This window comes from Rissa tridactyla, chromosome 6, assembly GCF_028500815.1.
Source record: "Rissa tridactyla isolate bRisTri1 chromosome 6, bRisTri1.patW.cur.20221130, whole genome shotgun sequence".
NCBI classification, from domain to species: domain Eukaryota; kingdom Metazoa; phylum Chordata; class Aves; order Charadriiformes; family Laridae; genus Rissa; species Rissa tridactyla.
Genome location: NC_071471.1, coordinates 59671799 through 59695290, shown reverse-complemented (window position 1 = coordinate 59695290; position 23492 = coordinate 59671799). Strand labels below are relative to the sequence as shown.

Here is a 23492-nt window from a genome sequence, read left to right as displayed (position 1 = left end):
AAACCCAAGCATTGCATGCCAGATGTCCTTTCAAGGGGGAAAAGAATAAAGTGACATGGCTAGGATATTATTTGGATTGTTTTTTAGTGTCACACCTCGATGGAGTCTGAGGTTGTTAACTGGGGGATTGACTCTCAATATTGTGGCCAGATGCAGCAGTTGGCTGAGCTCCCTAACTTCAGAGCTCACTTTTAAATCATTTAAATCAGTAATTTACCTTGCCAAGGAGATTTGCAGTTCAATGTTGTTTTGGAGTCAGTTTTTGAACTAAGGAGGGCACCCTTGTCAGCGAGAAGTCAGTTTGGTCTCCAATTGGCCTGGCAGGTGTTTCCAAGTGGACTGGTGGACCTCTTGAGTGGCCGGATCTACAGATGGGAATTGGTACCCCTCTCCCATAGATGGGATTTCTCTGAACTCCTGAAAAAACCTCCAGCCTCTTTCCCTCTCCTGCTTCTTAAATTTATGGGACAGAAATGGGGCTAGTCAGCTAGAAGGGGTATGACATTTTTCTGTTTTCTATATTTTTGCTGTGATGATAGTGATTTGCTGACTTGGAGAGTTGGTGACATGCTCGCTGGCTGTAACTCTCTGTGGTTGCAAGTTAAGAGGCAGTGCAGTTGACAGACCAAAGCCGCATGGCAGCCCCTCCAAGGAGTCCTGGCTGCTGAGTGACTGCAATCATGACCTGGCTTTCTTGCCACCGTGGAGGGACTGCTTCAGAGCCCACCCCAGGCTGCACAACTGGCAGTGTGGCATCCACAGCTAGGGCGGTTTGACAAGGGTTGGAAATGTGTGTAGGCTGCTGCAGCTGTGGCAAGAAGTGAGCCAATCTGGAGAGGATTCAGTCATCTCCAGCTGAAAGTTGGCAGGACATAACTGATGTGTGAAATGAGGGTATTGGAGCAATTCACATGTGCTGGAGTTGGGGAGATGTCGGGCTGGAGGGTTCCTGCTCATCTGTGCAAGGCTGGAAGACCATCATCATGCTTGGTCAGGTTTGTAGACCAACTGCATGGGCCTGTTTTTGGGAAAGCCCAAAATTATGGTGGAAGGATGATAGTCACCAAGAGTTAGGATTTTCAACAGTGCCCACAAATCAACAGTTATACAAGTCCAAGGGCTGTAATTTGTCACTTCTTTGAACAAAGTGACAAAGTGGAAGACCTTGATGGTCACAGGCTGCAAGTCATCAACAGACTTAAGCGTAGGCTTAAATCCCATTGGAATCTCTGGAATTTAGGCCCTTTCTTGAAGTGTAAGGTGTCCTTCAGTGTTTTGACAGGATGAGCCTGCCTCCTCTCCTGAGGAGATGACATTTATCCACAGGGCACCTCAGTGTTTAGAAAAGGGATGGTTGCTGGGGAGATCTTTTTTGTGACCATGAAGAACTGGAAACATCAGGCCACCATCTCACCATGAGGTGGGACTTGCTTTTGTGTTTACAAGCCATGAGGAAGTTTTTGGCTGTCTTTGTGTTGCTGATGGAGAAGCCTCACAGTCAGCTCAGGGAAGCAGAGAAGCTCTCTGGAGCACAGACAACATGGGTCCCAGGCATGCAGGCCCAGGTTTTCCTCTTTGCCCTTTCTCTTTGCCTGTCCCATCCAGTGCAGCCCTTGGCTTGCTGAGACGCTCCTGGAGAATGCTGATGGGAGCAGTGGTTTTGCCCTGTCTCAGGGCTGGTGGTTATCCTGTGTTAAAACTACCGGTCAGTTCTCCAACTGGCCTCTTTCGCTTACCCTCAAGAGCAATTTGGGTGGTTAACAGAGAGGAGAGACTGCGGGAGCCTAATAGTGTGTCTCTGATACCCGAGCCTGTGGCTTTCTCCTCTGGAAGAGCTCCAGCCTTCATTTTGCCTGGTTTTTGTCTCTTCCCTCAAATGAGGGCAGCCATGGTGGCTGTGTCAGACAGAGTTTGGTATGTCTTGTGGGAGACTTCCTCCCTGCTTGCTGCTTCCAGTGGGATTTGGTTGACCTGGGAGCAGATCCCTGCCTCAGATATTTTATTTTTTTTTTTTTTGTACCTTGGAAGCTATCCCACTGGCCTCCAGAGTGATGGATCACCCCATCACTCTGCCCAGGGAACGTTCAGGATGTCGGTTCCTTCTACCTGAGGCAGACCAGGGCCAATCCTGGAGCAAGTGTCCAGGTGGCATTGCTGAGGGCAGCCCCTCTCATTTAAGTCTGCATCTACTGGTGCGTGGGCAAGGGTTTATTTTTACCCGGGAACCTCCTGGTGGAGAGCAGCTCACATCAGCTATCTGCAGAGTTGGGCCCATGGAGACTATGGGGCTTGAACCCAGAGACCTCCCTTTGCACCTCACCTCCATTTGCATGGCACGGAGGCAGGTGGAAAGGGAAACACTCTGCTAGAGCATGGGATGCTGTGGCTTTCACCAGAGCCGGCTGATAGTACCCGTCTGTGAATCGGGTGATTTTACATCCATCTTCATGTTGTTCCAAGGCAACGAGTGGTTTATATTTGAAGAGTATTAATTTAGTATTATTGAAGCCTTAAGAAAAGGCACAGTGGGCCAAGCCCTGCTAGTTTTGCTCACATTTCACAGGGCTGAGGAGGGTGAGATTTGATCCTCTTTGGACATATCTCTACTCAAAGGGTGGTTGCGGGGGAGAGAAAAGAGGCAGGGGAATTACAGCACTGAAAAAAAATCCTAGCTCTGCCCTGAGCCGTTTTGCAATGAGACACTTCAGGCTGTGAGTTATGGTGCTGTAATTCACACCTCATGCGTTTCATGGCATTCAGCCGACCGCTTCATGCCCTGCACACGTAGCGTGAATGATTTCAGCTCAGCTTGCCCCCTGGCCAGCTCAGGCCTCAAGCGGAGATGGCTGCATGGAGATGGCTGCAGGGCTTGGCGCTCCCTCCACTGCATTTTATTTTGTCTTTCCCTTTGGCAACCAAAGCTGTGGCGGTTCGGAGCAAGCCTTGAATCTCTCAAATCCAAGCCAACTTTGGTGTATCCTTACCTGTAAGCGGATCCCTGGTCCTAGCGAAAAAAAAGTGTTAGGTACTTCAGAAGTTGTCTGCACTGCTTCTGTTGCCTGCTGGAAATGTTTTGGGGCACTGGGTGTTGGTGCCTGGGAGCAGCAAACCTGGTTTGAAGCCTGAAATGGGTCAAGAAGCTGTTGAGCACATCCATCTTTTGTCTCAGTCATCTTCAAATCTGCTCTGTAAGAATCTGCTCTGTAAGAGCAAATGCTTAGGGAAGGGATTTTCAAATCAGATCATTATTAAAATGCTTGGCAGGAGATGCATTCATCCTGCAGCTCACTTGAGGGATGGAGTAACCCATTTGCTGCCCTTGGGTGGGATAAAAGTTGTTGCTTCCTTGTCTGTCTCTCAGGACACCTGTGGGGTGGCAGAATGTTTCTGTGCCCTTCAGCCAAACTGACTGTCCAACCCATCAGCCCCATCATGTGCCTGTGCCTGTGCCTGGGGGTGTGTTGGCAAAGCAGCTGCACGTTGTTGAGAGCGCTCCTCCAAAGCCAGCAGCCGAGCCAAGTCGAAGAGGAAGCATCTCTTAAAAAAAACGCCTGTCCTCTTCCCAGGCTCCGTGATCTGCTTGTCCAAGGTCACTAAATGCAGGAGCTCACTTTGATCCATGCTGTGCCCGTGCCCTTGGTGCGCTGGCAGTCAGGCCTGGCCTGCTGTCAGGATTATTATCTTTGCATATCTGCTTCATGGTAAATTATAGTGGTGCCTCCAGCTCCTTCTGTGTTAGCACTTCATAAATTGGAATTTAAAATCGCCCTGGGGACCCAGGTTAAAAAAATTTGAATCCTCTGAAAGAGGATTGGAGTCAAATCCTCATTTTTTAGAAGGCTCTGGTACTTGGAAGTGTAACATCACTATCAGTTGGACCCAGTGGCTGTGACAGAGATGTATGGTGTTCAGAAGTCCCATCAAGCAGAGCAGCCATATCCAAAAGATGCTGTGCCAGTGCTGATGTGCCCTGCAAAGATGTGGGACTGACCCAGCGAAGCTGCTTTGTGGACTACCATGGACTGGTGGTGCCGCATCATGGGGGAGACACAGGTCACTGTCAATTTGGCCATCTCAGCACCATATAGGCCTTTCCTTACTGTACATCTACCTTAACTTCAGCCTTGTAGACATTAGATGTCTGTCTAGCATAGCATCCTCCTGCAGGCAGAGGAAGAAGCACCTCCAGAGATGGATGTCTACCTTAGCCATGTACTTAGAGAGGGATCTGAAATGAGTAGCTTTGACCAGTTTGAGATCCTGACTTTGGGATGCATAAAACTAGGACTTTTTCCCAAAATCCTGCCTAGCAAATTCCTGCTGTTTCCAGATGCTCTATGTGTCGGGTGCAGCTATATAAGATCTTGAAAGCCTGCTGTTACAGACAGTAATTTTGCTGGGCTTTGGGTGGTCACTTAAGCAGATTTAATAGAGTTTCTCTCCATGGAACATTAATAATTCCCTTTAAGTGTCTAAAAGTGGGACGATATTCAGGCTTGGGGATTGAAAGGAAGAGGTTTGTTTATTGTTCCAAGTTACTGTTAAGCCTGAATTTGTCAGAAATGTAAACGCATACAGTCATTTTGCTGATTCATATTTTATTACTGGTTTCGATAAAACATATAATGTAGGCATGGCCCTAAAAGGCTTATTTCTAAGGTGACACATGCTGACTTGCAGCCGCACACTCTCCTTCCAAAAATGAGTAACTCTCAGGGTATGTGTGGCTTGTGGCTGGGTTGTGATAGGTAAACGGGAAGGAATTAGTGTGGTTGCCATCACTGCCACCCCTGACAGCTCTGACAGAAAGTGCATTACCAAACGTCAGCGTGTATCTCCAGAGGAGATGTGGAGTTTGCTGGGGAAAAGGCTGTGCAAGTGACAAAGCCCAGCCCGGGGTGGCTGAAAATCCCTGTTGGATATTCTTCTCCCCAGCACTGACAGGATCCAGGCTTCTGGCAGGGAGCTAAGGCTGCCTTGTACTGCTGTCTGTCAGTACAAGAGGCAGGCTTGGGGGCTGATTTGGTGGTCATGTCCTTTGGCAGTATAGTTACAACTACTGAGGATAGCTGCATCCCCAGATTTTGTGTCCTTTTAGGGGCTCATCTCCTTTTCCTCTCTGCACAGTCTGGGGAGAAGCGGGCTGGTTCGGTGGGCAGTGCAGGTCAGGAACACAGCTTGGAGACTTTCTCCTCTGGCTGCAGTGCAGCCTGGAGACTCATCTCCCAGCTGGAAACACAAAGTCAGACAGTGTGACTGTCCTGTCCAGCAGCTATGCCTGTGTCCAGCAGTTAAATATGTTTTCCTAACGTAGGATCCTTATATTTGCAGGTTTTAAAGGGGGAGCGATGTTTTGAGCAGAAATGCCCAAAGCACTGTGTTGCTCCAGGCTGAAAAAGCGTATCCTTCATATCCCTGTATCCCACCAAGGCAGAGCAAAGCTCGCCCATCCACAGAACCCGCAGCCAGGTGTGCCGAATAAATGTGATCTGGAACGCGGTGAGGGTGGCTGCATGTGTCTCTGCCTGTGTGTGGCCCAGGCTGCAAATTGCAGAGTTGGAGAGGGATGGGTTTACACTGTCCGGTGATAGTCCTGTGCGTCTGGGGCGGGAGAGGGTGTTCCTGCAAGTGGGAAGGCAGGAAGCCAAGCGTGGGAAAAGGAGTGAAAAGGAGGGTGATTGTGAGAAGAGTAGGAGGGAAGGAAAGAGCAGAGACAATAGTTCAACTTAGCAAAGAGGCAGTGATTGAGGGTGCGAGGATTTGGCAGAGTATCTTCCTGAAAACCCTGAAGTTCCACAGGAAGAAGGTAATTTTGGTTTAATTCAGTGCTGTGCCCTGACAGAGGGGATCTCTCCCGCGCAGTACTCTTGCATCGGTTTTCCTGCCTTGTCCAGGAGCACAGAGGGGAATAAGAAGGGCTCTCCACATTTGCCTCCTTTTTGGCATTTTGCAGAGAAAGTTGGGTGCTCTTTGCAAGATTAGGATACAGAGTCATTTTCTTCTTTCAGTCTTCTCCCCTCAGGAAATTTGGATATCTCCTAAGCCTGAAATCAAAGGTCACTGCAATGAAAGTCATTTTTCCCAGTGACTTCAGCATTGCATCTTTCTGGGGTTGGGGAAATTTGTTCCCTTCTTTCCAAGAGTTGGTTTCACGTTGTGGAGAACAAGTATATTCAGTCTTATGTATATATGGTCATGCAGTATAATCAAAGATCTACATGCATTGTGTGTTTGTTGAATGGTGTTTACGTTTTGAGAATAGGTCCATTTTTCACTCTTCTAGTATTTTGCAGTTAAAATGCAAATAGTCATCTGTCAGCGTGTTGTGCTGGCAGTTTTGTGATGCTTTGCTGGTTGATCCAGTTGATTTCACCTCAAGTTTTATACTTCGGTCGTGCACGAAAAATGTAGTTGCACAAACTGTATAGAAATTAGAAGAGTCTTTCAGTGTCGTTTTTTGTCTGGGATTATAGATCACACTCAAAGTACTGTACCCCTCAGGTCTGTCTTTGTGAATCTGAGGGTCTCTTGGTTTACATGAACTTTTTGTTTCCCTCTACTCAAAATGAGAAGAAAAAAAATTATCCCACTATTCTATGGCAAAATCCCAGGAGAATTTCCATTATTTGGACTAAGAATGTCCCAGAGCTTTGTCATTGTTCTGGAAGGGCCTGGAGGAGTTTTGCTCCCTTTCCCAGGCCCTCGCTTTGCTTTTCCAACATTGCATCTGGGGGTCATATGTAAGGTTACAAATCAAAGCCGGAAGATTTGCATGCTAATATAAACTACAGGCAAGTGTTGGTGCAGAGCAGGAATCCCGAATGTGAGAAGCCGAAAGGGAGGTTGGTTTTAGCAATGCCTTTTTGCAGTTGTGAGGCTGACTGCGCAGGGAGTTTTTGTCACTTCTGTAAGTAAAGCTACGCAGCGACAGAGCGCAATAATCGGCTCTGTGCCTGTACATGACACAGGGTCAGCAATATCATGGTGTGCTCTGTCTTTGCAGGGCCACAGGCTGTGTATGCTCGAAGCACTGTATATGTGCTCCCCAGCTGGGAAAACCCATCGGTACAACACTGCTGGTACAACGTAGATGGGCATTCGTTCTTGGAGCAGAAAGAAATGTACCTGGAGAGATCTCCCCCAGGCATAAATAACTCTGTGCAAAGATGTGTGAGATTTAGTGGTAACTGGAAAACAGCAATTTCCGGATCATATTTTCTCTCTGTGTCTCGTCAGTCTTGATGCGTTTAACACAGTAGCAAGCAGGTTCTTGTTAGGTCTCATTTGACCAAGCTATTCCTGTATCCCTGGCCTCAGGGCACCCAATGACAAAAATCTCATTGCCTTAAATATGAGCAGAGCTCTACCCATCCTATTTTACATCCCCCAAGTCAATTTTTCTTGTGCCAGAATCAGTTCAGCTGCTTCTCTCTTGAGTCTTTCTGATTTGGCAGCATCCTTCTGATATTTTAGCAATCCCACTTTCGTGTGAGGTTTGATTCAGCACTGGCGGAATGAAACTCTTCCCATTGGCTTCCATGGGTCTGATGACTCTGTAATGGCAGTCAAAGCACCCATTTGGGCCAGGGCTGGGTTTAATTCACAGACATTGCCCTCATCTGAATGGTGCCAGCACCTATCACCAGCAGAGTAGTCTCCTGTAGCTGAAGCTGGAAGGACGTGTTATAAACTAAGGAGGTATTTTAAAAGAATTCATAGCTGCCCTCAACACTTACTAAAATTAATTTCAGCGGAAGCAGGATGAAGCCAGTTTTGATTCAGTTTTTAAAATCTGTTTCTGCAGAGCGAATAAAGGCAGGGGAATGAAATTATGTTCATTTTTGAAAATAATTTTTAAAAGTGCCATGTCCCTTTTGTGTCAGTCCTTTATTGTGCAGCCAACGCAATGGCTGTAAGAGATGGGAAGTGACTGGCTAGAGGGATCTCCACCTCACTTCCGCATCCAGCACTGAGGACATTCAGCCAGACTCTTCAGGGATATGTTTCTTTTCAGAACAACTTCAACTACAAATCAGTTTCTAAAAACAATTTAGTGAAATTGAAGCAATTTTTGTATTCAAGATCTTTCAGTGAACCTACTTGAAGGACTTGAAATTCAAATATGAGAGGGTCTGTTTTGTCTGTTGGTTGTTGCTTTTTTCCAGTTCTCTTTCCTTTTTTGAAGGGAGTTTCTCTTCTTTTACCAGGACATTCTCATGCTTTGGGGTTCTCATGAAACACCAACCACATGCTGGGGAGAGACACAAGCACTGAGTTAAAATAGTTTATAATTCAAGCGGGGTCCAGATTTAAGAGGCAATAAGCTGAAAACTTTTTACCTTCAAGTGCAGCTGGATTATTTTCATTTGCTTGCCATAGACAGCCTCTTTCAGACCCAGGTGGAGCATTTGAGAAGGCTGTGAGGGAGCCAGGTTTCACAGAGAGCCTGTGTGTTCTTATTTCCATTTTGTGTTTGTCACTCTGCTATTCTAATGCTCTGTAGGCTTAGATGTTGTGTTTTCTAATCATCTGTCAACCCTTAAATGGCAGAAACTCAGTCCTGTGGTTATTCTGTTTCACAAATATTTCCATCACACGTGGAAAGTACGTGCAGGTGGATGGAAACAGATTGGAAACAGGTCCACGCTGTACCACAGATGCTTTGTCTCCCTCATGCACGTATGTAAATCTAAGAGGTGGATATTGTCCGCTTCTTTCATTGTAGAGTGTGGTGGGATGACACTGGCTGGACGCCAGTTGCCCACCAAAGCTGCTCTGTCAATCCCCTCCTCAGCTGGACTGGGGAGAGAAAATACAATGAAAGGCTCGTGGGTCGAGATACAGACAAGGAGAGATCATTCACTAATTACCATCACGGGCAAAACAGACTCGACCTGGGGAAATCAGTTTAATTTATTACCAATCAAATCAGAGTGGGATAATAAGAAATAAACCCAAATCTTAAACCACCTTCCCCTCACCCTTCCCTTCTTTCTGAGTTTAACTTCACTCCTGAGTTCTCTTCCTTCTTCCCCTGAGCAGCAGAGGTGGACGGGGAATGGGTGTTGTAGTCAGTTCATCACACATTGTCTCCGACGCTCTTTCCTCTGCAGGGGGAGGACTGGACTCCTCACACTCTTCTCCTGCTCTGGCGTGGGGTCCCTCCTACAGGAGACAGTTCTTCACAAGCTGCTCCAGCGTGGATCCCTTCCATGGGGTGCAGTCCTTCAGGAACAGACTGCTCCAGTGTGGTTTCCCTGTGGGGTCACAAGCCCTGCCAGCAAACCTGCTCCAGTGTGGGCTCCTCTCTCCATGGGTCCACAGGTCCTGCCAGGACCCTCCAGCACAGGCTCTCTGCAGGGTCACAGTCTCCTTCAGGCATCCACCTGCCCCGGCATGAGGTCCTCCATGGGCTGCAGGTAGATACCTGCTCCACTGTTAATTTCCATGGGCTGCAGGGGGACAGCCTGCCTCACCAAGGTCTTCACCACAGGCTACAGGGGAATCTCTGCTCTGGCACCTGGAGCACCACCTCCCCCCCATCTTCACTGACCCTTGGTGTCTGCAGAGCTGTTTCTCTCACATGTTCTCACTCCTCTCTTTGGTTACTGTTGTGTAAGTTTTGTTCCCCCTTCTTTAACATGTTATCCCAGAGGCGCTGCCACCATCACTGATGGCCTTCGCCAGCGGTAGGTCTGTCTTGGAGCCAGCTGGCGTTGTTTCTTACCAGTACCAGACGCGGGGGAAGCTTCTAGCAGGTTCTCCCAGAAGCTACCCCTGTAGCCCCCAACTACCAAAACCTTGCCATGCAAACCCAATACACAGAGAAGCTGCTATTCTGCTTCCTGAAGCTGGGAGGTGGTAGCAGGAAAGCAACCGGTCTTTACTAGTCCTGTTTCTTATTCTCTTTCCGTAAGCTCCAGTTATTGGATATGTTGAAGATAAGATAGGAGCCATGACAGGTCTTTGACGTGACCCAGGATATCAGTTAGAAAACAAACAAAGCCCTGCTAATGCAACACAGATATTGCATGTCTGCAAGAATCAGACACATCATATTCTGCTCACGCAACCCTAAGAATGAAGTTAAATGAAGTAATCAAACAAGCCCAGCAAGAGGCTTTGAGGTGGTTTGTACCCGAGCTGCAGGGCTTCCAGACGTTCCAGTTCTGCAGCTCTCTGGTCAAGTTATTGTCACAGACTATGGGAGTAAATTCCACTTTTTACATTGCATGGCCACAAGAGGCATAAAAAGAAATCTGTTGGGGAGGGTTTTCCCCTTATGGCTTATTGCTGTGATTGCATGGGGCTTGTTAGAGTCTTCCTAGCGGGAAGTTGCTGTGAAGGCCTGAAGTCAGTGCTTAAAAACCCAAGTTGGCAAATGCGCAAAGAACTTGAGGGGTGAAGATGAGACTTACATAGAAATTTGAAGCATGGACTTTGAAACCTCATCAATGTATGAGAAAAATATGGGAGGCTAAGTATTGTCTTACTCTGCCTGTGTAAACACGATGAGCTGGATTCGTCATTCAGACACAACCCTGTTCCTTGTCTGGTCTGTACCCCTGAAGCTAGGAAACCAGCAAAAACATCTACCCAGGTGCCTCCACACTCAAATGAGCTCCTCTTCCTGTGTTCCCAGGGATGTCTGCTGGCTGGCTTGAGGCAGTTGTTTGCTATTCTCATTTGTGTTTAAGTACAAGGATTTGGCAAAGAGAAATGGATTTCACCCTGGTTAATTCTCCACCAGGAGGAAGGTCTGTGCCCATACAGGATGCAGCAGTGGTGGGGTTTTCTAAACTAGAAAGGACCCAGGTTGAGTCTCAGAGTATGGCTGGATTCAGAGCTAGAAATGAGTTTATTTTTCTTGTACACAGAACAGATTTGATGTGATGTGGCAGAAAAGAGAAGCAACATAAATCCAGCATTAATCCTTTTGCATTGCTGTTCAGAGCTGAAACAAGATCCACAAAAGAAACAGTGAAGGAAGGAAAACTCCTATCCCCCCCTTTTTTTTTTTCCTTCCCTCTCTTTGTATGTTTAATTAGACTGTAAATTATCCTGCAAATTATGATGCAAACCGGAATTGCTGTGTCCTGCTTAAATTGCCTGTGTGGTTGCTGCTCACAGAGGAGAACTGTCAAGCACTGGGGCTGTCCACTTGGTTCCCTCCCAGCATGCTGTAACTCTGCTTTGTGTCCAAATCTTGGGTACGTGCAACATTTGTCCATGAGACCTGTGGGCTATTTTGGCTTTTTCTCAGTTACATTTCCCCCGTTGGTAATGGAAACACGAGCCGGGTAGAGGGATGTCCGTGAAACCACATCTGCTTCGCGAAAAAGCCAGACGCCCCGCACCTGCGTGCAGCCTGCGTCAGCCCCCGTGCTCGGCACCGCTCTGAGGCACCCTACCACGGCAGCAGCCACCCCGCCAGAAGCTTTCCTGTTTGGGGCTGCTTGGGTTTCGAGTTTCTTCTGAGCCTCATCTCTGTTTCTCAGCTCAGTCTTGAAATTCTGGAGGGCGAGAACAGCTCCAGATGGGGGCTCAAAATAGCTCTTCCTTGGCCCTGCCCTGACTGAGTTGTGGTCCCTTGGAGACCATCGTGCTGAAAGGTGACATCATTGCATGGCAGCAGTGGTGGACTCGCCATGGGCTTGGGGCTGAGGGTCTGACTTCATCTCTGTGCGAATTTCCCAGGTCTTACAGAGCTTTTCAGGGCCTTTTGGATGCCGGTGGGCTGGGCATGAAGCCCGTGCTGCTCTCACTGGATCCAGAGTCAAATGTGATCCAAAGCAAGCGAAGGCACAGGTGATGCGTGCAGGAGGAGGGCTTACATTCTCTGTGCTTATTCCTGGGGCGTTTTACTCTCCCTGCTGCCATGCTCGCTCTTGTATAGGGCAGGAATTGAGGACACTGTGGGTCCTGATCCTGGGGAAACCCTGAGTACTGGTGCCAGTGTCTTGTGGGGTGGAAGAAGGTTCATAATATCAACCACGCTGCTTCTGAAAGGTGAGCAGCTTTGCTGCTTTGGCCTCGTGGGTACTGAAAGTGGTGTCTCTGGGCTGTTACCACTCCAAATCTGGGTCTAGGCCAGCACTGATTTGTGCTCATCAGAACATCTTTGACATTAAAATGGTTATGCAAACAGTAAATTGGTGTAGTGCCTGTACTCCAGTAATTTAGGGCACAGGTGTATGTTGACTTTGTGGAGGACTGATGCAGTCTGAACTGTTTTAATGTAAACTCCACTAGCTGAAGCATCTGAAATTGCTGCGAGCCCTGCAGGAGTTGGGCTGACTTTGTGCAGAAGCGGACCAGGGAGCGTTCACGTGCTGAGCTGCGCTGGTGGAAAGTTTCCAGCTCACAGGCAGCGATAGCATCTGAATACGGGAGAAAAGGAGTCTCTTCCAACTCGATTATGATTCACTGGAGGACAAACATCCAACATTTTTATATGAGACTTTGAAGAAGCTGGCATTCTCCAGGATAAAAGGGGCTATCGTGATGGTATCTGCATACAAATTGCACCATAGCGTTGTTTTTTTGCATTCATAAAACTTTCTTAATAGCTGGTATTTACTGTAATTACTTATTAAAGGTTAACAGCACCCTCTCTTATGGGTGCAGGCGTATTTCTGGTCTTCGCTCTGTAATCCTGCCTGTGCCAATAGCTCGTGTATTTGTGGAGGTTCTTATCTTGGTCTCATCGGACTGCTCATTTCAGGCATTTATCATCTACTCCAGCTCATCTGGCTGTAGAAGGCGAAACATTAGCCTCTTAAAAGCCAATTGAAAAATCAGTCACATGAGAATAACCTGAATTCTTTACCTCTGGGTTTTGTGCCAGCTGGAACTAGGTATTTTCCATTGAAAACAAGACATTCAATGATGGAGTCATGCCCAATGATGTTTGAGTGAATGTTTTTTGTAGTAGGAAGTCATCTCTCCTCATCACTTGGTGTAGGCAGTAAAGGGAGAGCAATAACTTCAGTTTGCAATAAATTTTATGCTCTGTGGTGGGTGAAATGGAAGTTTCCCCGTGCTGGAATTAAGCAATAATTAGCAGCTGATAAAATCCTCCTGACATCCTGCACCTTCTTTCATGCAGCATGAATATTAAGAGCTGCTTATCAAGCTCAGTTCCTGATTAATATTCTGCAGTTTGTACAGGCTCACTTCTTGCTTCTCTGAAGAAGGATTTATTTTAAAATACTTAGTAGACTAAAAAAAGACTGGATTTGTGAAATTAAAAATTGAAAATTCTTAGTGGCTGGAGCATCCAGTGATTTGTTCAGTAAGTTGTTTGTAATCTGTACTTCAATTATTATTTCTTGCTAAGAACTCTTCTTTTTGTTAAGAATTTTTAAAGTGAAGCATTTGCAGCTGCATTTTGACTTCTTTAAGCTCATAAACATGGCAGATACATAAAACAGGTCTTTTTACCTTAAGTAATTAATTGTTGTAGTTATTTGTAATTTGCGATCACGATTAAAGTTTAGTTCTGTGCATGTAGGGACTGTAGGAAAACACTGTACTTACAGGGTAGAGCTTGCTCCGAGACATGTAAGATGCTTTGATTTTATCTTCTTTTGTCAAGGAGCAGCATGCCAAGGGCCTGGGACTGGTGGGCAGAACCAGCTGCGTGCTGGAGCAGTGGCTCACATGGCTCAGTTTTGGGGGGCCGTCAGATGCCACAGAAAGCCCTCCCTTGGCTCTGCAAGCAGTTCGTGAGGGCGATGCTGGGCCTGCCGGGCGTTCGAGCGTGGGACGGCTCTCTGTATTTATCTGATATTTCCTGCTGCCTCCTCGTCCCGTTGCATTTGCATGACCTCTGGCTCCCCCAGGACTGCTTTTCTCAGTCTCCCCAGGGATATCATTGATCGCTTTCACAGTGACCCGTTTTAAGATCTGAGTGAAAAAATGTTGAGGTAAGCTGATGTAATGTTTGCTGCTCATGAAAAGGTTATGGGTCCGGCTAAGGCAGCAGAAGCGAATAATCACCAAACTCTGATCTCTGAGGGAGAGAAATGTGATATCTAAGGCTTTTGAAACCTCTAGACCTTGCTTTTAAAATCTGGCATTTTACAGATCTTTTCTGAGTTCAAGCAAACAGTGATTCCCCATTATTTTAAATGGTGGCTTTCAAGAAGCAATTTGATTTACACGAACAAGCAAAGAAAATCAATAGTCATTTTAGATTTTGCACCTGTGTCCCACCATGCAGATTTTGAGCCCTTTCATTTCTCGCTTCACAGAGCTCCACGTTATGATTAAAGGCTTTTCTTGCTCCTGCTATGATCTTCCCATGAAATAGAAGTCAGTGCATCTGCATGCTGCCCAACTCATCACTTGCTGAGCTTGAAGAGACCTAAGGCTCAAAAAGATTTAATTGCTACTTTAAATGTGCAGCAGATTTCTGGCTTGACTGAAGTGGCAGTTTCATTTCCTCAGAGCCTGGATTTCAGACCTGGGACCATATCTGCACCGTGCAGTGAGCTCCTTCTCCTGCACCCACTCCCTGCACCAAACTCATCCAACCTCTTGCCCAGAATATCCCTTCGCACCCACTTCTGCTGCCTCTCGTGTGGTGGGGACGTTGTGCCGCTTACTGCACCACAGAGCCATGCTGGACTCTTAAAACAGGATTAACTCCTGTCCGGACTAGGTCTTGATCAAGCAGACTTGCAGGCTGTTAAAAATTTCAGGGACACACAGTTTTTGTGGGTTCTAAAGAGTAGCATGGAGAAGCCTGAAGTGCCATGAAATTCAGAAAGCCTGGATGTCTGTGGCATATGTATTTTTTTCCTAGTTTCTGGAGAAAGATGCATAATTAAAAGAAAAAATGTAATCTTTATTTGCATGTACAATATGTTTCTTCTGTCCCTGTCTCGTCCCCTTTGTGAGAACCTGGGGCCAGAATTACAGTATCTGAAGTTGCTTTTGGATCCCAGTCAGCTCCCATCTGTCATGATCTGTTTTTAATCAAATGGGTTTTCCATCTGAAAGTAGCTGTTGGATAGAGAATGAGTAGAAATATTTGTGTTGTGGATTAGCTCAGAGTGAAGCTACAAACTTTTTTTTCCCCCTCCTTCACAACAAACACATGGAAAAATATTCTTCAGCGTAGTGTGGCTGGACTGAAAATTGGCAACAGCAGCTTCCTTCCCAGGCTCTGACTCTCTGACTCCTCTGGCTTGTCTGCGCGGGTAAGATCTTTAAAGGGGACCTGAAATCTTCATGTTATGCAGTCTTATCTCCCCTTCATGAAGCAAGGCAGTGCTGGTGTCACCCTAGTGTATATGGGTACTGTGGGAGGGAGGTTGCGTGGCTTGGTTTTCCAGGAGAAATAAAGAGACGCAGCAGAGAAATAACCTAGGTTTGTTGAGAGTCATTCTCTCACCCCTGGGCAGTCTTTCCTTTGCCCGCCTCAATGGTCTCTGCTCTGGTGGGAGCAGAAGAAAGGTTTGATACCATAACTGAGCCAAATTAAGGCTCTTAGTCCTTACCCTCAGGCCCCAGATCTCCTTAAGAGAGCAGAGAGGAAAGCGAGGCTGCAGGACCTCCAAGGTTTCCAGACATCAGATGGCAGCTGTCTCCTACCAGGAAAGAAAAAGAAGGGAAAAATCCCTTAGCAGTCCTTGGAAAAGCATTGATAATGCTGTTCCTCAACATCCCTCCAGGGATTTCCATGCAGTACCTTTTATCGATAACAGCACAGAAGCAATTACCCTGCATCAGTACCTTGGAAGATGGGCTAGTGACCTGGGGGAGGCAGAGAAGAGGGTGATGCTTATCCATCCCCCATCGCTGGAGACGGAGAGCTTCGCTTCTGTAACCATGGCAAAAGGGAGAGTTCCTGCTGCAGCACTGGGGATGAGGGAGGAGGGATGCTTTCCTGTTTCCTCTGGCTGATCGTTATCTCACTCCATATGTGAAACGTGGAAATGGCTTTAAAGACCCAGGAGCTGGGCTAGCTGTGGTTTCCATTACATTGGTGTTGTGTAGTCACCCTCGGTGGCTCCATCCTGTGTTTGCTGATGTAATGAAATGAAATGTAATGAAATGTGATGTGATGAAACTTGTTGTGTATCTGTCATCAAGACAGCAGAATCAGCATTTGGCCTGAAGGCCAGTGTACGAGAGACCAGAATCTGCCTTGGTTTTTCATTTTTTGAAAATGTTTTGAAGGTCCTAAGGTCAAAAGAAAATACTTTTGTGTTATTTATATATATATCTATATATGCGCATGTGTGTGCATGCATATGTGAATCATTTTTTATTACATCTTCCAGCAAAACATTGTTTCTCTAAGATGATTGTTCTGGGGATGGGCTAGGGCTGGACAAGGGAAGTCCTGGACTTGTTCTGGGCTTGTGTTGCTGTTTCCACTGCTGTAAGAATATAGTGTCGCTGTCACTGACTAGCTTTATATCATCTTTGAATTGGTCTGATAGGTGCCAGAGGTGCTGAGTGGTACGATGTGACTCAGCGAGGGCTGTGTGCTGTAGGGTTGAGCTGCTGTTGTGCATGTATGGGTGTGCATAAGTGGTTGTGCTACATGGCTGTAATCCCATGAGCCCCCAGGAGCTGGGTTCCCTTTAAATTTCCTTGTTGAGCTAGAGCCACGTCTTGCTTGGGAAGGGCCTTGATCGTATCTCCGTATACAAGGAAAACCTGGAGCATGGGGTTGGAGATCAGCAGCCCATGATGGAATGTTACTTCAGGAGTAGAATAGCTCTCCTGACCGTGCCTGCAACATGCTCTGGGCCCCTCCCTACAGACAGAGGTAGAGGGCAGGGTGTGCTACCAGGGACCAGAAAAAGTGCTGTCACTCAATTAAAGCTTTCTTCCCAAGGAGAACGGGTGATGGGGGTGAGTGGGAGAACACTGGGTGGTCTCCTGAGACCTCTGCTAAAGGCTGCAATGGGGCAATGGCTTTAATTTCGGCTAATCCTGCACCCAGGGTTATATTCCTCATTGTGAGCAGGATTGGCCAGCAAGATGCAGAATTTACCTGTACTGACTGTTCAGCCTTTGGAGGTATCCTGTGCTTCAGAGCCCACCTTAACTTGTATTTTCTTTTCCCTGAACAGGTCTATATCATCAATGTAACATGGTCTGACCTGACTTCCCAGATCATCTACCGGAGATACAGCAAGTTCTTTGACCTGCAGGTAAGTCTGTCTTGTCTAACATAAAATATTATTTCTACTCACACTTCTAGTTGTGTTTCCAGCTGGGTTAATAGTGCCTTTAAATAAGGCTTTGTGCTTGTTTGGTCTGTTACATGTCACAATCTTGAAACTTTTCAGACTCTCTCCTTGTAGGGTATAAGATAAGTGGGTGGTATGCTCACAGTGAGTAACTTGCACTGTAAAGACATTTAAAGCTGACATTTTCATGAATGGTTCCTATTGAAGAGGGAATCTAATTTTAAATACTTGAGATGCACTTAGAACAGAAAGAGAGCTACATTTTGGGCCCCCAGAAACTACTTACCCAAATTGCTGAAAACAACAGAGCTTTTGCACACTCCCACAGCAGTTCAGTAATGGAGATGGTAGTGGAAACCTTCCAGACCCTCCTCCTAACCAGCTACCCAGCCAGCTGGTGTCCCGGCTCCTGCTGTTTTCAACAGCTCCTTTGCTGTATTCTATCCCTGTGTATTTAGGTTTCTTCGAAAGTTTTCTTGCTGAATAGCTGCTGGCTCAAGTCTCAAGCCAGGAAACTGGAAAAGTCCAAATTACAAAGTTTCAGTATGGAATCAGCTACTCTGTTTTTGGTGCTGCTCCATGGCACCTGCATCAGTAGGAAGAGTTTTCTGACTGGTGTCCTATTTAGCGATAATCCAGATCCATCAATACCTTTGTATCATTATGCCTGTGTAGGCAGCAAAAGTCTAATTGGCTGGGGTTATGAAATCTCTGCTTGGAGATAGGTGAAAATAAAAGCTGTGGTTTGACAGACTCCTAAACTTTGGGGGAAATGTCTGTTTTGGGCTGGAGCTTGTGGTTGGAGCTGGGCAGTGGTTAGAATATCAAGTGAGTCTTCACAGTCAGTGTTAAGAATGTGCACAGCTGGATTGGCTTTGTCCTGGGAAATAACATTGAGCAGGTTTGCCATGATAAATTAGGGAAAAAAAACGTTCCTCCCTTGGGCACTTGATCTGAGATACCTTGAAGAGTCCTAGTTTCATCATTGCTCCCCCTTTATGTGTCACATCTGGTACTTGAACATCTGAAATCTCTAGCCTGTTTTGCAAGCTCTATCGGTTGTGGCCTCCTGGCTTTTCTGGTGGAAAACTGGACCATTTCTATAGCCAGTCCTGATTTCTGTTTGCTGTGTGTCTGGAAGACAAAAGAGGGATGTTCTTAAGCATCCTTTTGTGCCACTCTCCACTTCTTACTGGCCTGAAGCACCAGGCCTGCCAGTCCCACTGCTGTGAAGAGTGTCATTGGCTTCGCTGTGTCTGATGTACCTGCTAAAGATGCACAGCTCCGTAATCACAAACATCTGTTGTCACTGGGTGATTGTGGCCAAAACTGTTTCTTTCTCTCTCTTCTTTTTCTTTTCGCCCCAGTCCTGTTTTCATGTGTATGTTCTTCTGGGTCTCCTGGCCTTTCCTGGTAGGTTTGAAAAGTTCCCATCAAGCGTGGAGTTATCAATGGGGTTAGTGTGTTGGACAGGAAATGATGTCTCAATCAGGGAGTGAGTCCTGAAAGGTCCCATTGATAAGTGCAAGGGGGCCTAGCGCCAGTGGAAAACGCCTGCTTGCACAACGCTTCTCCCCCCACGAGAAAATACAACAAGAAAGTAACAAAATTCCCTTCCTTAACCCTTTTCCCTCTCAGGAATCTCCGTCAGGGCCACCACTGCGTGAGCAGTGACAGCTCTCTGCAGCAGCCTCTTTTGCTCTTACAGCGTGCGACACACAGTTACCGAAACTGAGGTCTTCACCTGGGGTTTTCACGGTCTTGTCACGTCTCTGTAAGCATGTCAGTGTGGCAATCTGTGCCTCAGTTTCCCAGCTGTAAGATAGGGACAAGGCCCTCTGTGCTCAGGCTTGCCATAAGGTGCTTTTAGACTCCCAGAGGTAATTCTTTTTTTTTTTTTTTTTGCTATTATTTTTTTCTGGGCTCTTGATGCTGCCAGAGCATCTCTGAGGTAAGGCAAGTGAAATGGACTTTGGGTCTTGAATTGCAACTCTAATGAAGCCTGCAAAAGGGAGTTGGGAAAGCAAATTAAATATTGGGGCACTTTGGGAAACCTTTGCATTTTGGGAAACTTGTGGGAAACATTTGGGAAAAATGTGCAGTGACTCTGGCTCAATGGCGAATGCTGGGTTCCCACAGCACATGGATAAGCAGGCATGGAAAACTTTAGAAGCTTTTCCATCTGCTTGCAATTGCTCAGGCTCAATGTTAATGGCTCCCTGTACGTGGTGGACCTGCTTCTAGTGTCTCTAGCTTCAGGCAACTGCAACAGGGAGACCTTAGCATTTATAGGAAAATCCTCCTGGTATTGTAAAGCAGCTGTTTCAGGGTTTAGCAATGGAGGATTCCCCATGTTTGCTGTCTGAACCGCGACTAGCCTGAAGTGGGGCTCTAGGCTTCGCTGCATCTTGCCTTGCAGATGGCGATTCCCAGTCATGTTAAGATTTCCCGAATGGAGGAATGATGTTTCCAACAGAAAGCCCAGAGTAGAGACTTTCACAATAGAAGTTGGAGAGCAACATGGAGATACCAGCCCACGTTCCCCAAATCCTTGAGGGGCGGAACCTGGCTCTTGCTCATGGACCATATGGTTGGTGTTGGGGGTGCAGTCTGCTTGTAGAGGAGCAAAGCAGTCTCCTTAGGTCTCCCTCCCTTTGCACCAGATAAGGAGATGACCTGTGATTTCCAGATTTTTGGTGGAAGTTTGAACTTCTGATGTAGTACTGGTTGGCCCTGTGTTTTGTGACCTAATGCCAGGCGTGGTAATGTGGCCTTAGCGTAATCAATCAACTTTGGTAACGTCCCTGCTTAATCCCATGTGGCCATTCCAACAGAAAATCAAGGAAATGCTCAATGACTAATGCTAAGCCAATTTGCAGGCACCACTCATGTCCAAAACAGCTGGAGTCTGCAGGTCTCTGCCAGCTCCTCTCGTCCCACTGTGTCCACGACAGAGCTGCACGTCAGGGCTTCCTAAGCCTGCGCGTGTCTCGTTTGCTCTTGACTAGAAGTGGAGGAACAAGGGCTGACTTGTAATGACTTAATCAGGGCTGCAGTGCCTGGTGTTGACAGTGACACCGGATAGGACCCATGGGGAAACCTGGGGGGCTGCCCAGGGACAAGGAGGGAGAAATACAGATAATTAATTTCACTACTGCAATTTCATGTTTCTCTGAAAAAGAGCCCACCCTTCCCCGAACATCTGTCTCTGTGGGAAGTGGCTCAGTGGTTTTGAGAGCCCTTGCATTACTAGGTACTGGGTTTTTTGAAATGCTTCCTAGCAAATCCTCTTAGGCTCTGCAGGCAGTAAGAGGCTGCTCTGTCCCAAGGATTCAAACCCCAGAAGTGATTGGCCATGCTATTTCAGCAGTGCATATGCTTGAGTTGGGAGTCAGGCTGTTTTCAAGATGAGTAAAAGGGCATCGAGACTGGGCATACCATGGGATTTGTAAGCTGGAGTTTGCCCCATGAAGGTGTGAGAAGTACGGCAAACAGAACCCAATGCAACAAGCCAAGTGTCAGACCTGTGTGCTTCAGTGTGGGCTAGAGATCTATAAATATCGGCTTAAACAAAATCAGGGCATTGCTGCATCATTTAATCGTGCAACCAAGTCACATCTGCTGAGCATGGGTCAAACGATGGCAGCAGAATACATGTGGGTGCCAACGTTTCAATAAATAGGATTGAAAGTATTGAATTAACTCTGCAGAGATGAAAGCATTACGATAAATTGCTTGTCAAGTCCAATTATCTGTTGTCTTTCACCCTGGGGAGGCATTTGCACCTGAGCACCACGTGGGGTCAAAGCCACCTCCTAATGTAATATTTTAAGCGCTACTTTCTCATGCACTCTGCACCTGGGTGCTTCACTCTTGCCTGCGATGCAGAACAGGGGAGCATGAAGTGCCCGTGACTGGGAGAAACGGTGATGTGAACATCGCCTGTAGCTAGTGCTGACTCTCATGGTAGGCTAGTGGCTTATTTGGGCATGTTCTCTGGATGCCGTCTGAGGTCTCCCGCCACCGCTGATGGATTTGCTGGTGGTGGTAGCAGAATCCTCTCCTGAGTTGGTAGTTCAAGCTGGCGATGCTCCTGTTGTCCCCAGAGATGCTGGGAAAGGACACTGTTTTATTGGGATAGCAGGGACAACTCCTGGCATTTCCAGTCTGCAGCAAAAGACATCTACAGATATAAGGCTCATGTTTTTCTTGTGGGGAAGTGCTTTTGGAGGCTGTTAGAAGGACCGGGTTTTGCAGTTGAGTGTGCACATAAATAATTACCCAAACCATACTGTGGAGAAGTGTGGGGATGCAGCCAGCTCACCCTCCCGGTCGCCATGCTGGGCCGAGAAGCAACAACAGTGTTTTCAGCCAGCAAGTGTGAGGGGGGGCTCTTACCCACGCCCCACCTCACCCTGCCAGTCGCTCAGTACCACCTTGGGCTTTTTACAGATGTGATGACCCCAGTTGGCTGCTGCCCCTCGCTGCCGAGAAACCCTCTCCCCAGCAAAGCAAGCAGGGAAAATGTGACTGTGCTTCAGTGCCTGGTGTCTTAGTTTGAATCACCAGCGGTTCATCTTCTGCGCTTTATCCAGCGACTCCAAGTGTTCTGCTCTGATTTCATGTGTGTCTTACTTGGTGCTTGGAGTCAGAGTATGAACAGGACCAGAGCATTGGCAGAGGTTCCAAACGCTGCGTTCAGATAGCAGCCTCTGTGTTCCTCCCGTGAGGACAGCTGGGTCTCCGTGTGTGGAAGATCTTTTCTCACAATAGCGAAATACAGCTTTCTTCAAGGCACAACACAGCAGCTGGCTTGAGCGGCGTGCCATAAGCCCACATTGTGTTTCTGGCTGTGTGAGAGGCAAACGATGTCCCCGCCGGAGCCGCGGCAGGAATGTTAGGTAGGCAGATCCCCGACTCTCCGCACAATGACCCACACAAACATTTTGGCTGCAAGGAGACATCTGAAATGTCACAATTTTGAAAAGGCAAATAAACAAAGCTCTGTTCAAGCATTTGCTTTGTGTATCAGTTAGCAAAAAATTATCTGCCTGATGCGGTCTGCTGATCTAAGCAGGTTTTCTTCAAAGTGGCACAGAAAGAGGAACTCACTAGCAGCCAATTAGAACATTAAAAAAAATAAAGAATATCAAGAATTTTATTAGGGAGCGGAAAGAGATGTAAGTTGTTTCCAGGCTGACGATAAAACATCAAGAGCTTCATTTTTTATTGCTCGGGTCATCCTGATTGTTTATAGTGCTATAATGGAGTAACTGAGCATTGAAGAGGACATTAAACAAAAATAGTACTTGTAATTGCAGTCTGTATCCCTGCTTTTCTTACGCAGACTGGAGTTTATCTGAATGCTGCTGCTATTGATCGTTCTTCCGTTACGTGCTCTTCTGTCCAAACATCCCTTTCTCTGTTAACCCAAGCTGTATCAAATATTGTAATGTCCAGTTGCCCTTCCAGTTAGGTGGTTGTAACTGTGCCGCATGCCTGACCGCCTTGCATTTCACCAGGTCACTGTGATTTGAAACGGGACCTGGTGGCTTCACGGGGCAGGCTTTCTGGGGCAGAGCAAAGGGGGAATGGGCGCAGGGTGCTTTTGGGGTAGGTGCCTGATGGGACTCTGATGGAAATGCATATATTTACTCCATTAGTTAATTTGGGTTAATTGCCAAGGTGGGGACTCACAGTCCCTAAATCAGGTGGTCCAGTGCCGTCTAACTCAGTAATGACTGTTTTTGTAGGACCTATGATATCTCATGTTGTAATGTTCATGCTTTTAGCTCTGCAGGAGCGAATGGACAAGCTCAAACATGCACTAAATTTATCAGTGGTGAAGAGTATAGGTAGGAATGCAATGGGGCAAGCGTGCTCCTTGCATTTGAAAATTCTAACTCCTAATCTTCAACCCACCAGGCCGTTTTAGCAGGATGAGTAGAGTCACCACCTGGTCTTCTCAGCCGTCCACAGCAGCCACCACAACACCACTCTGCAGCGAGTGATGCTCAGGTCCATAGGTGCCACCCCATGTGTAGCTCCTTGGCCTGTGGGAAGAGAAGGAGGGCTGTTGATGTGGCTCTGCGCGTGATGCAGCTTGCCCCTCTCGCAGCGTGGGAGGTTTGCGTTAAAAAGATTCCCAGCCTCTGACGAGCTTAGGGAGTGTTTCTGTTGGGCGATGTGTGTGCATCTGAGGGTGCGTATGGAAACAGGTAGGAAAGCTGGAGGAGAGGGTGGGGTCGAACAGGGCAGGGGAGGAGGTGGGGAGGAACA

General features: G+C 47.1%; 1 protein-coding gene across 3 annotated transcripts in view; it reads left to right on the top strand.

Moving 5' to 3' along the window:
• Positions 1–23492, top strand: part of SH3PXD2A (SH3 and PX domains 2A) — a 280366-nt gene that overhangs the window by 31107 nt on the left and 225767 nt on the right. For all 3 annotated transcript variants that reach the window (XM_054205000.1, XM_054205001.1, XM_054205002.1), the window contains exon 2: positions 17094–17174. In XM_054205000.1, the coding sequence (XP_054060975.1) occupies positions 17094–17174 (81 nt within the window). The remainder of the gene's footprint in view (positions 1–17093; positions 17175–23492) is intronic.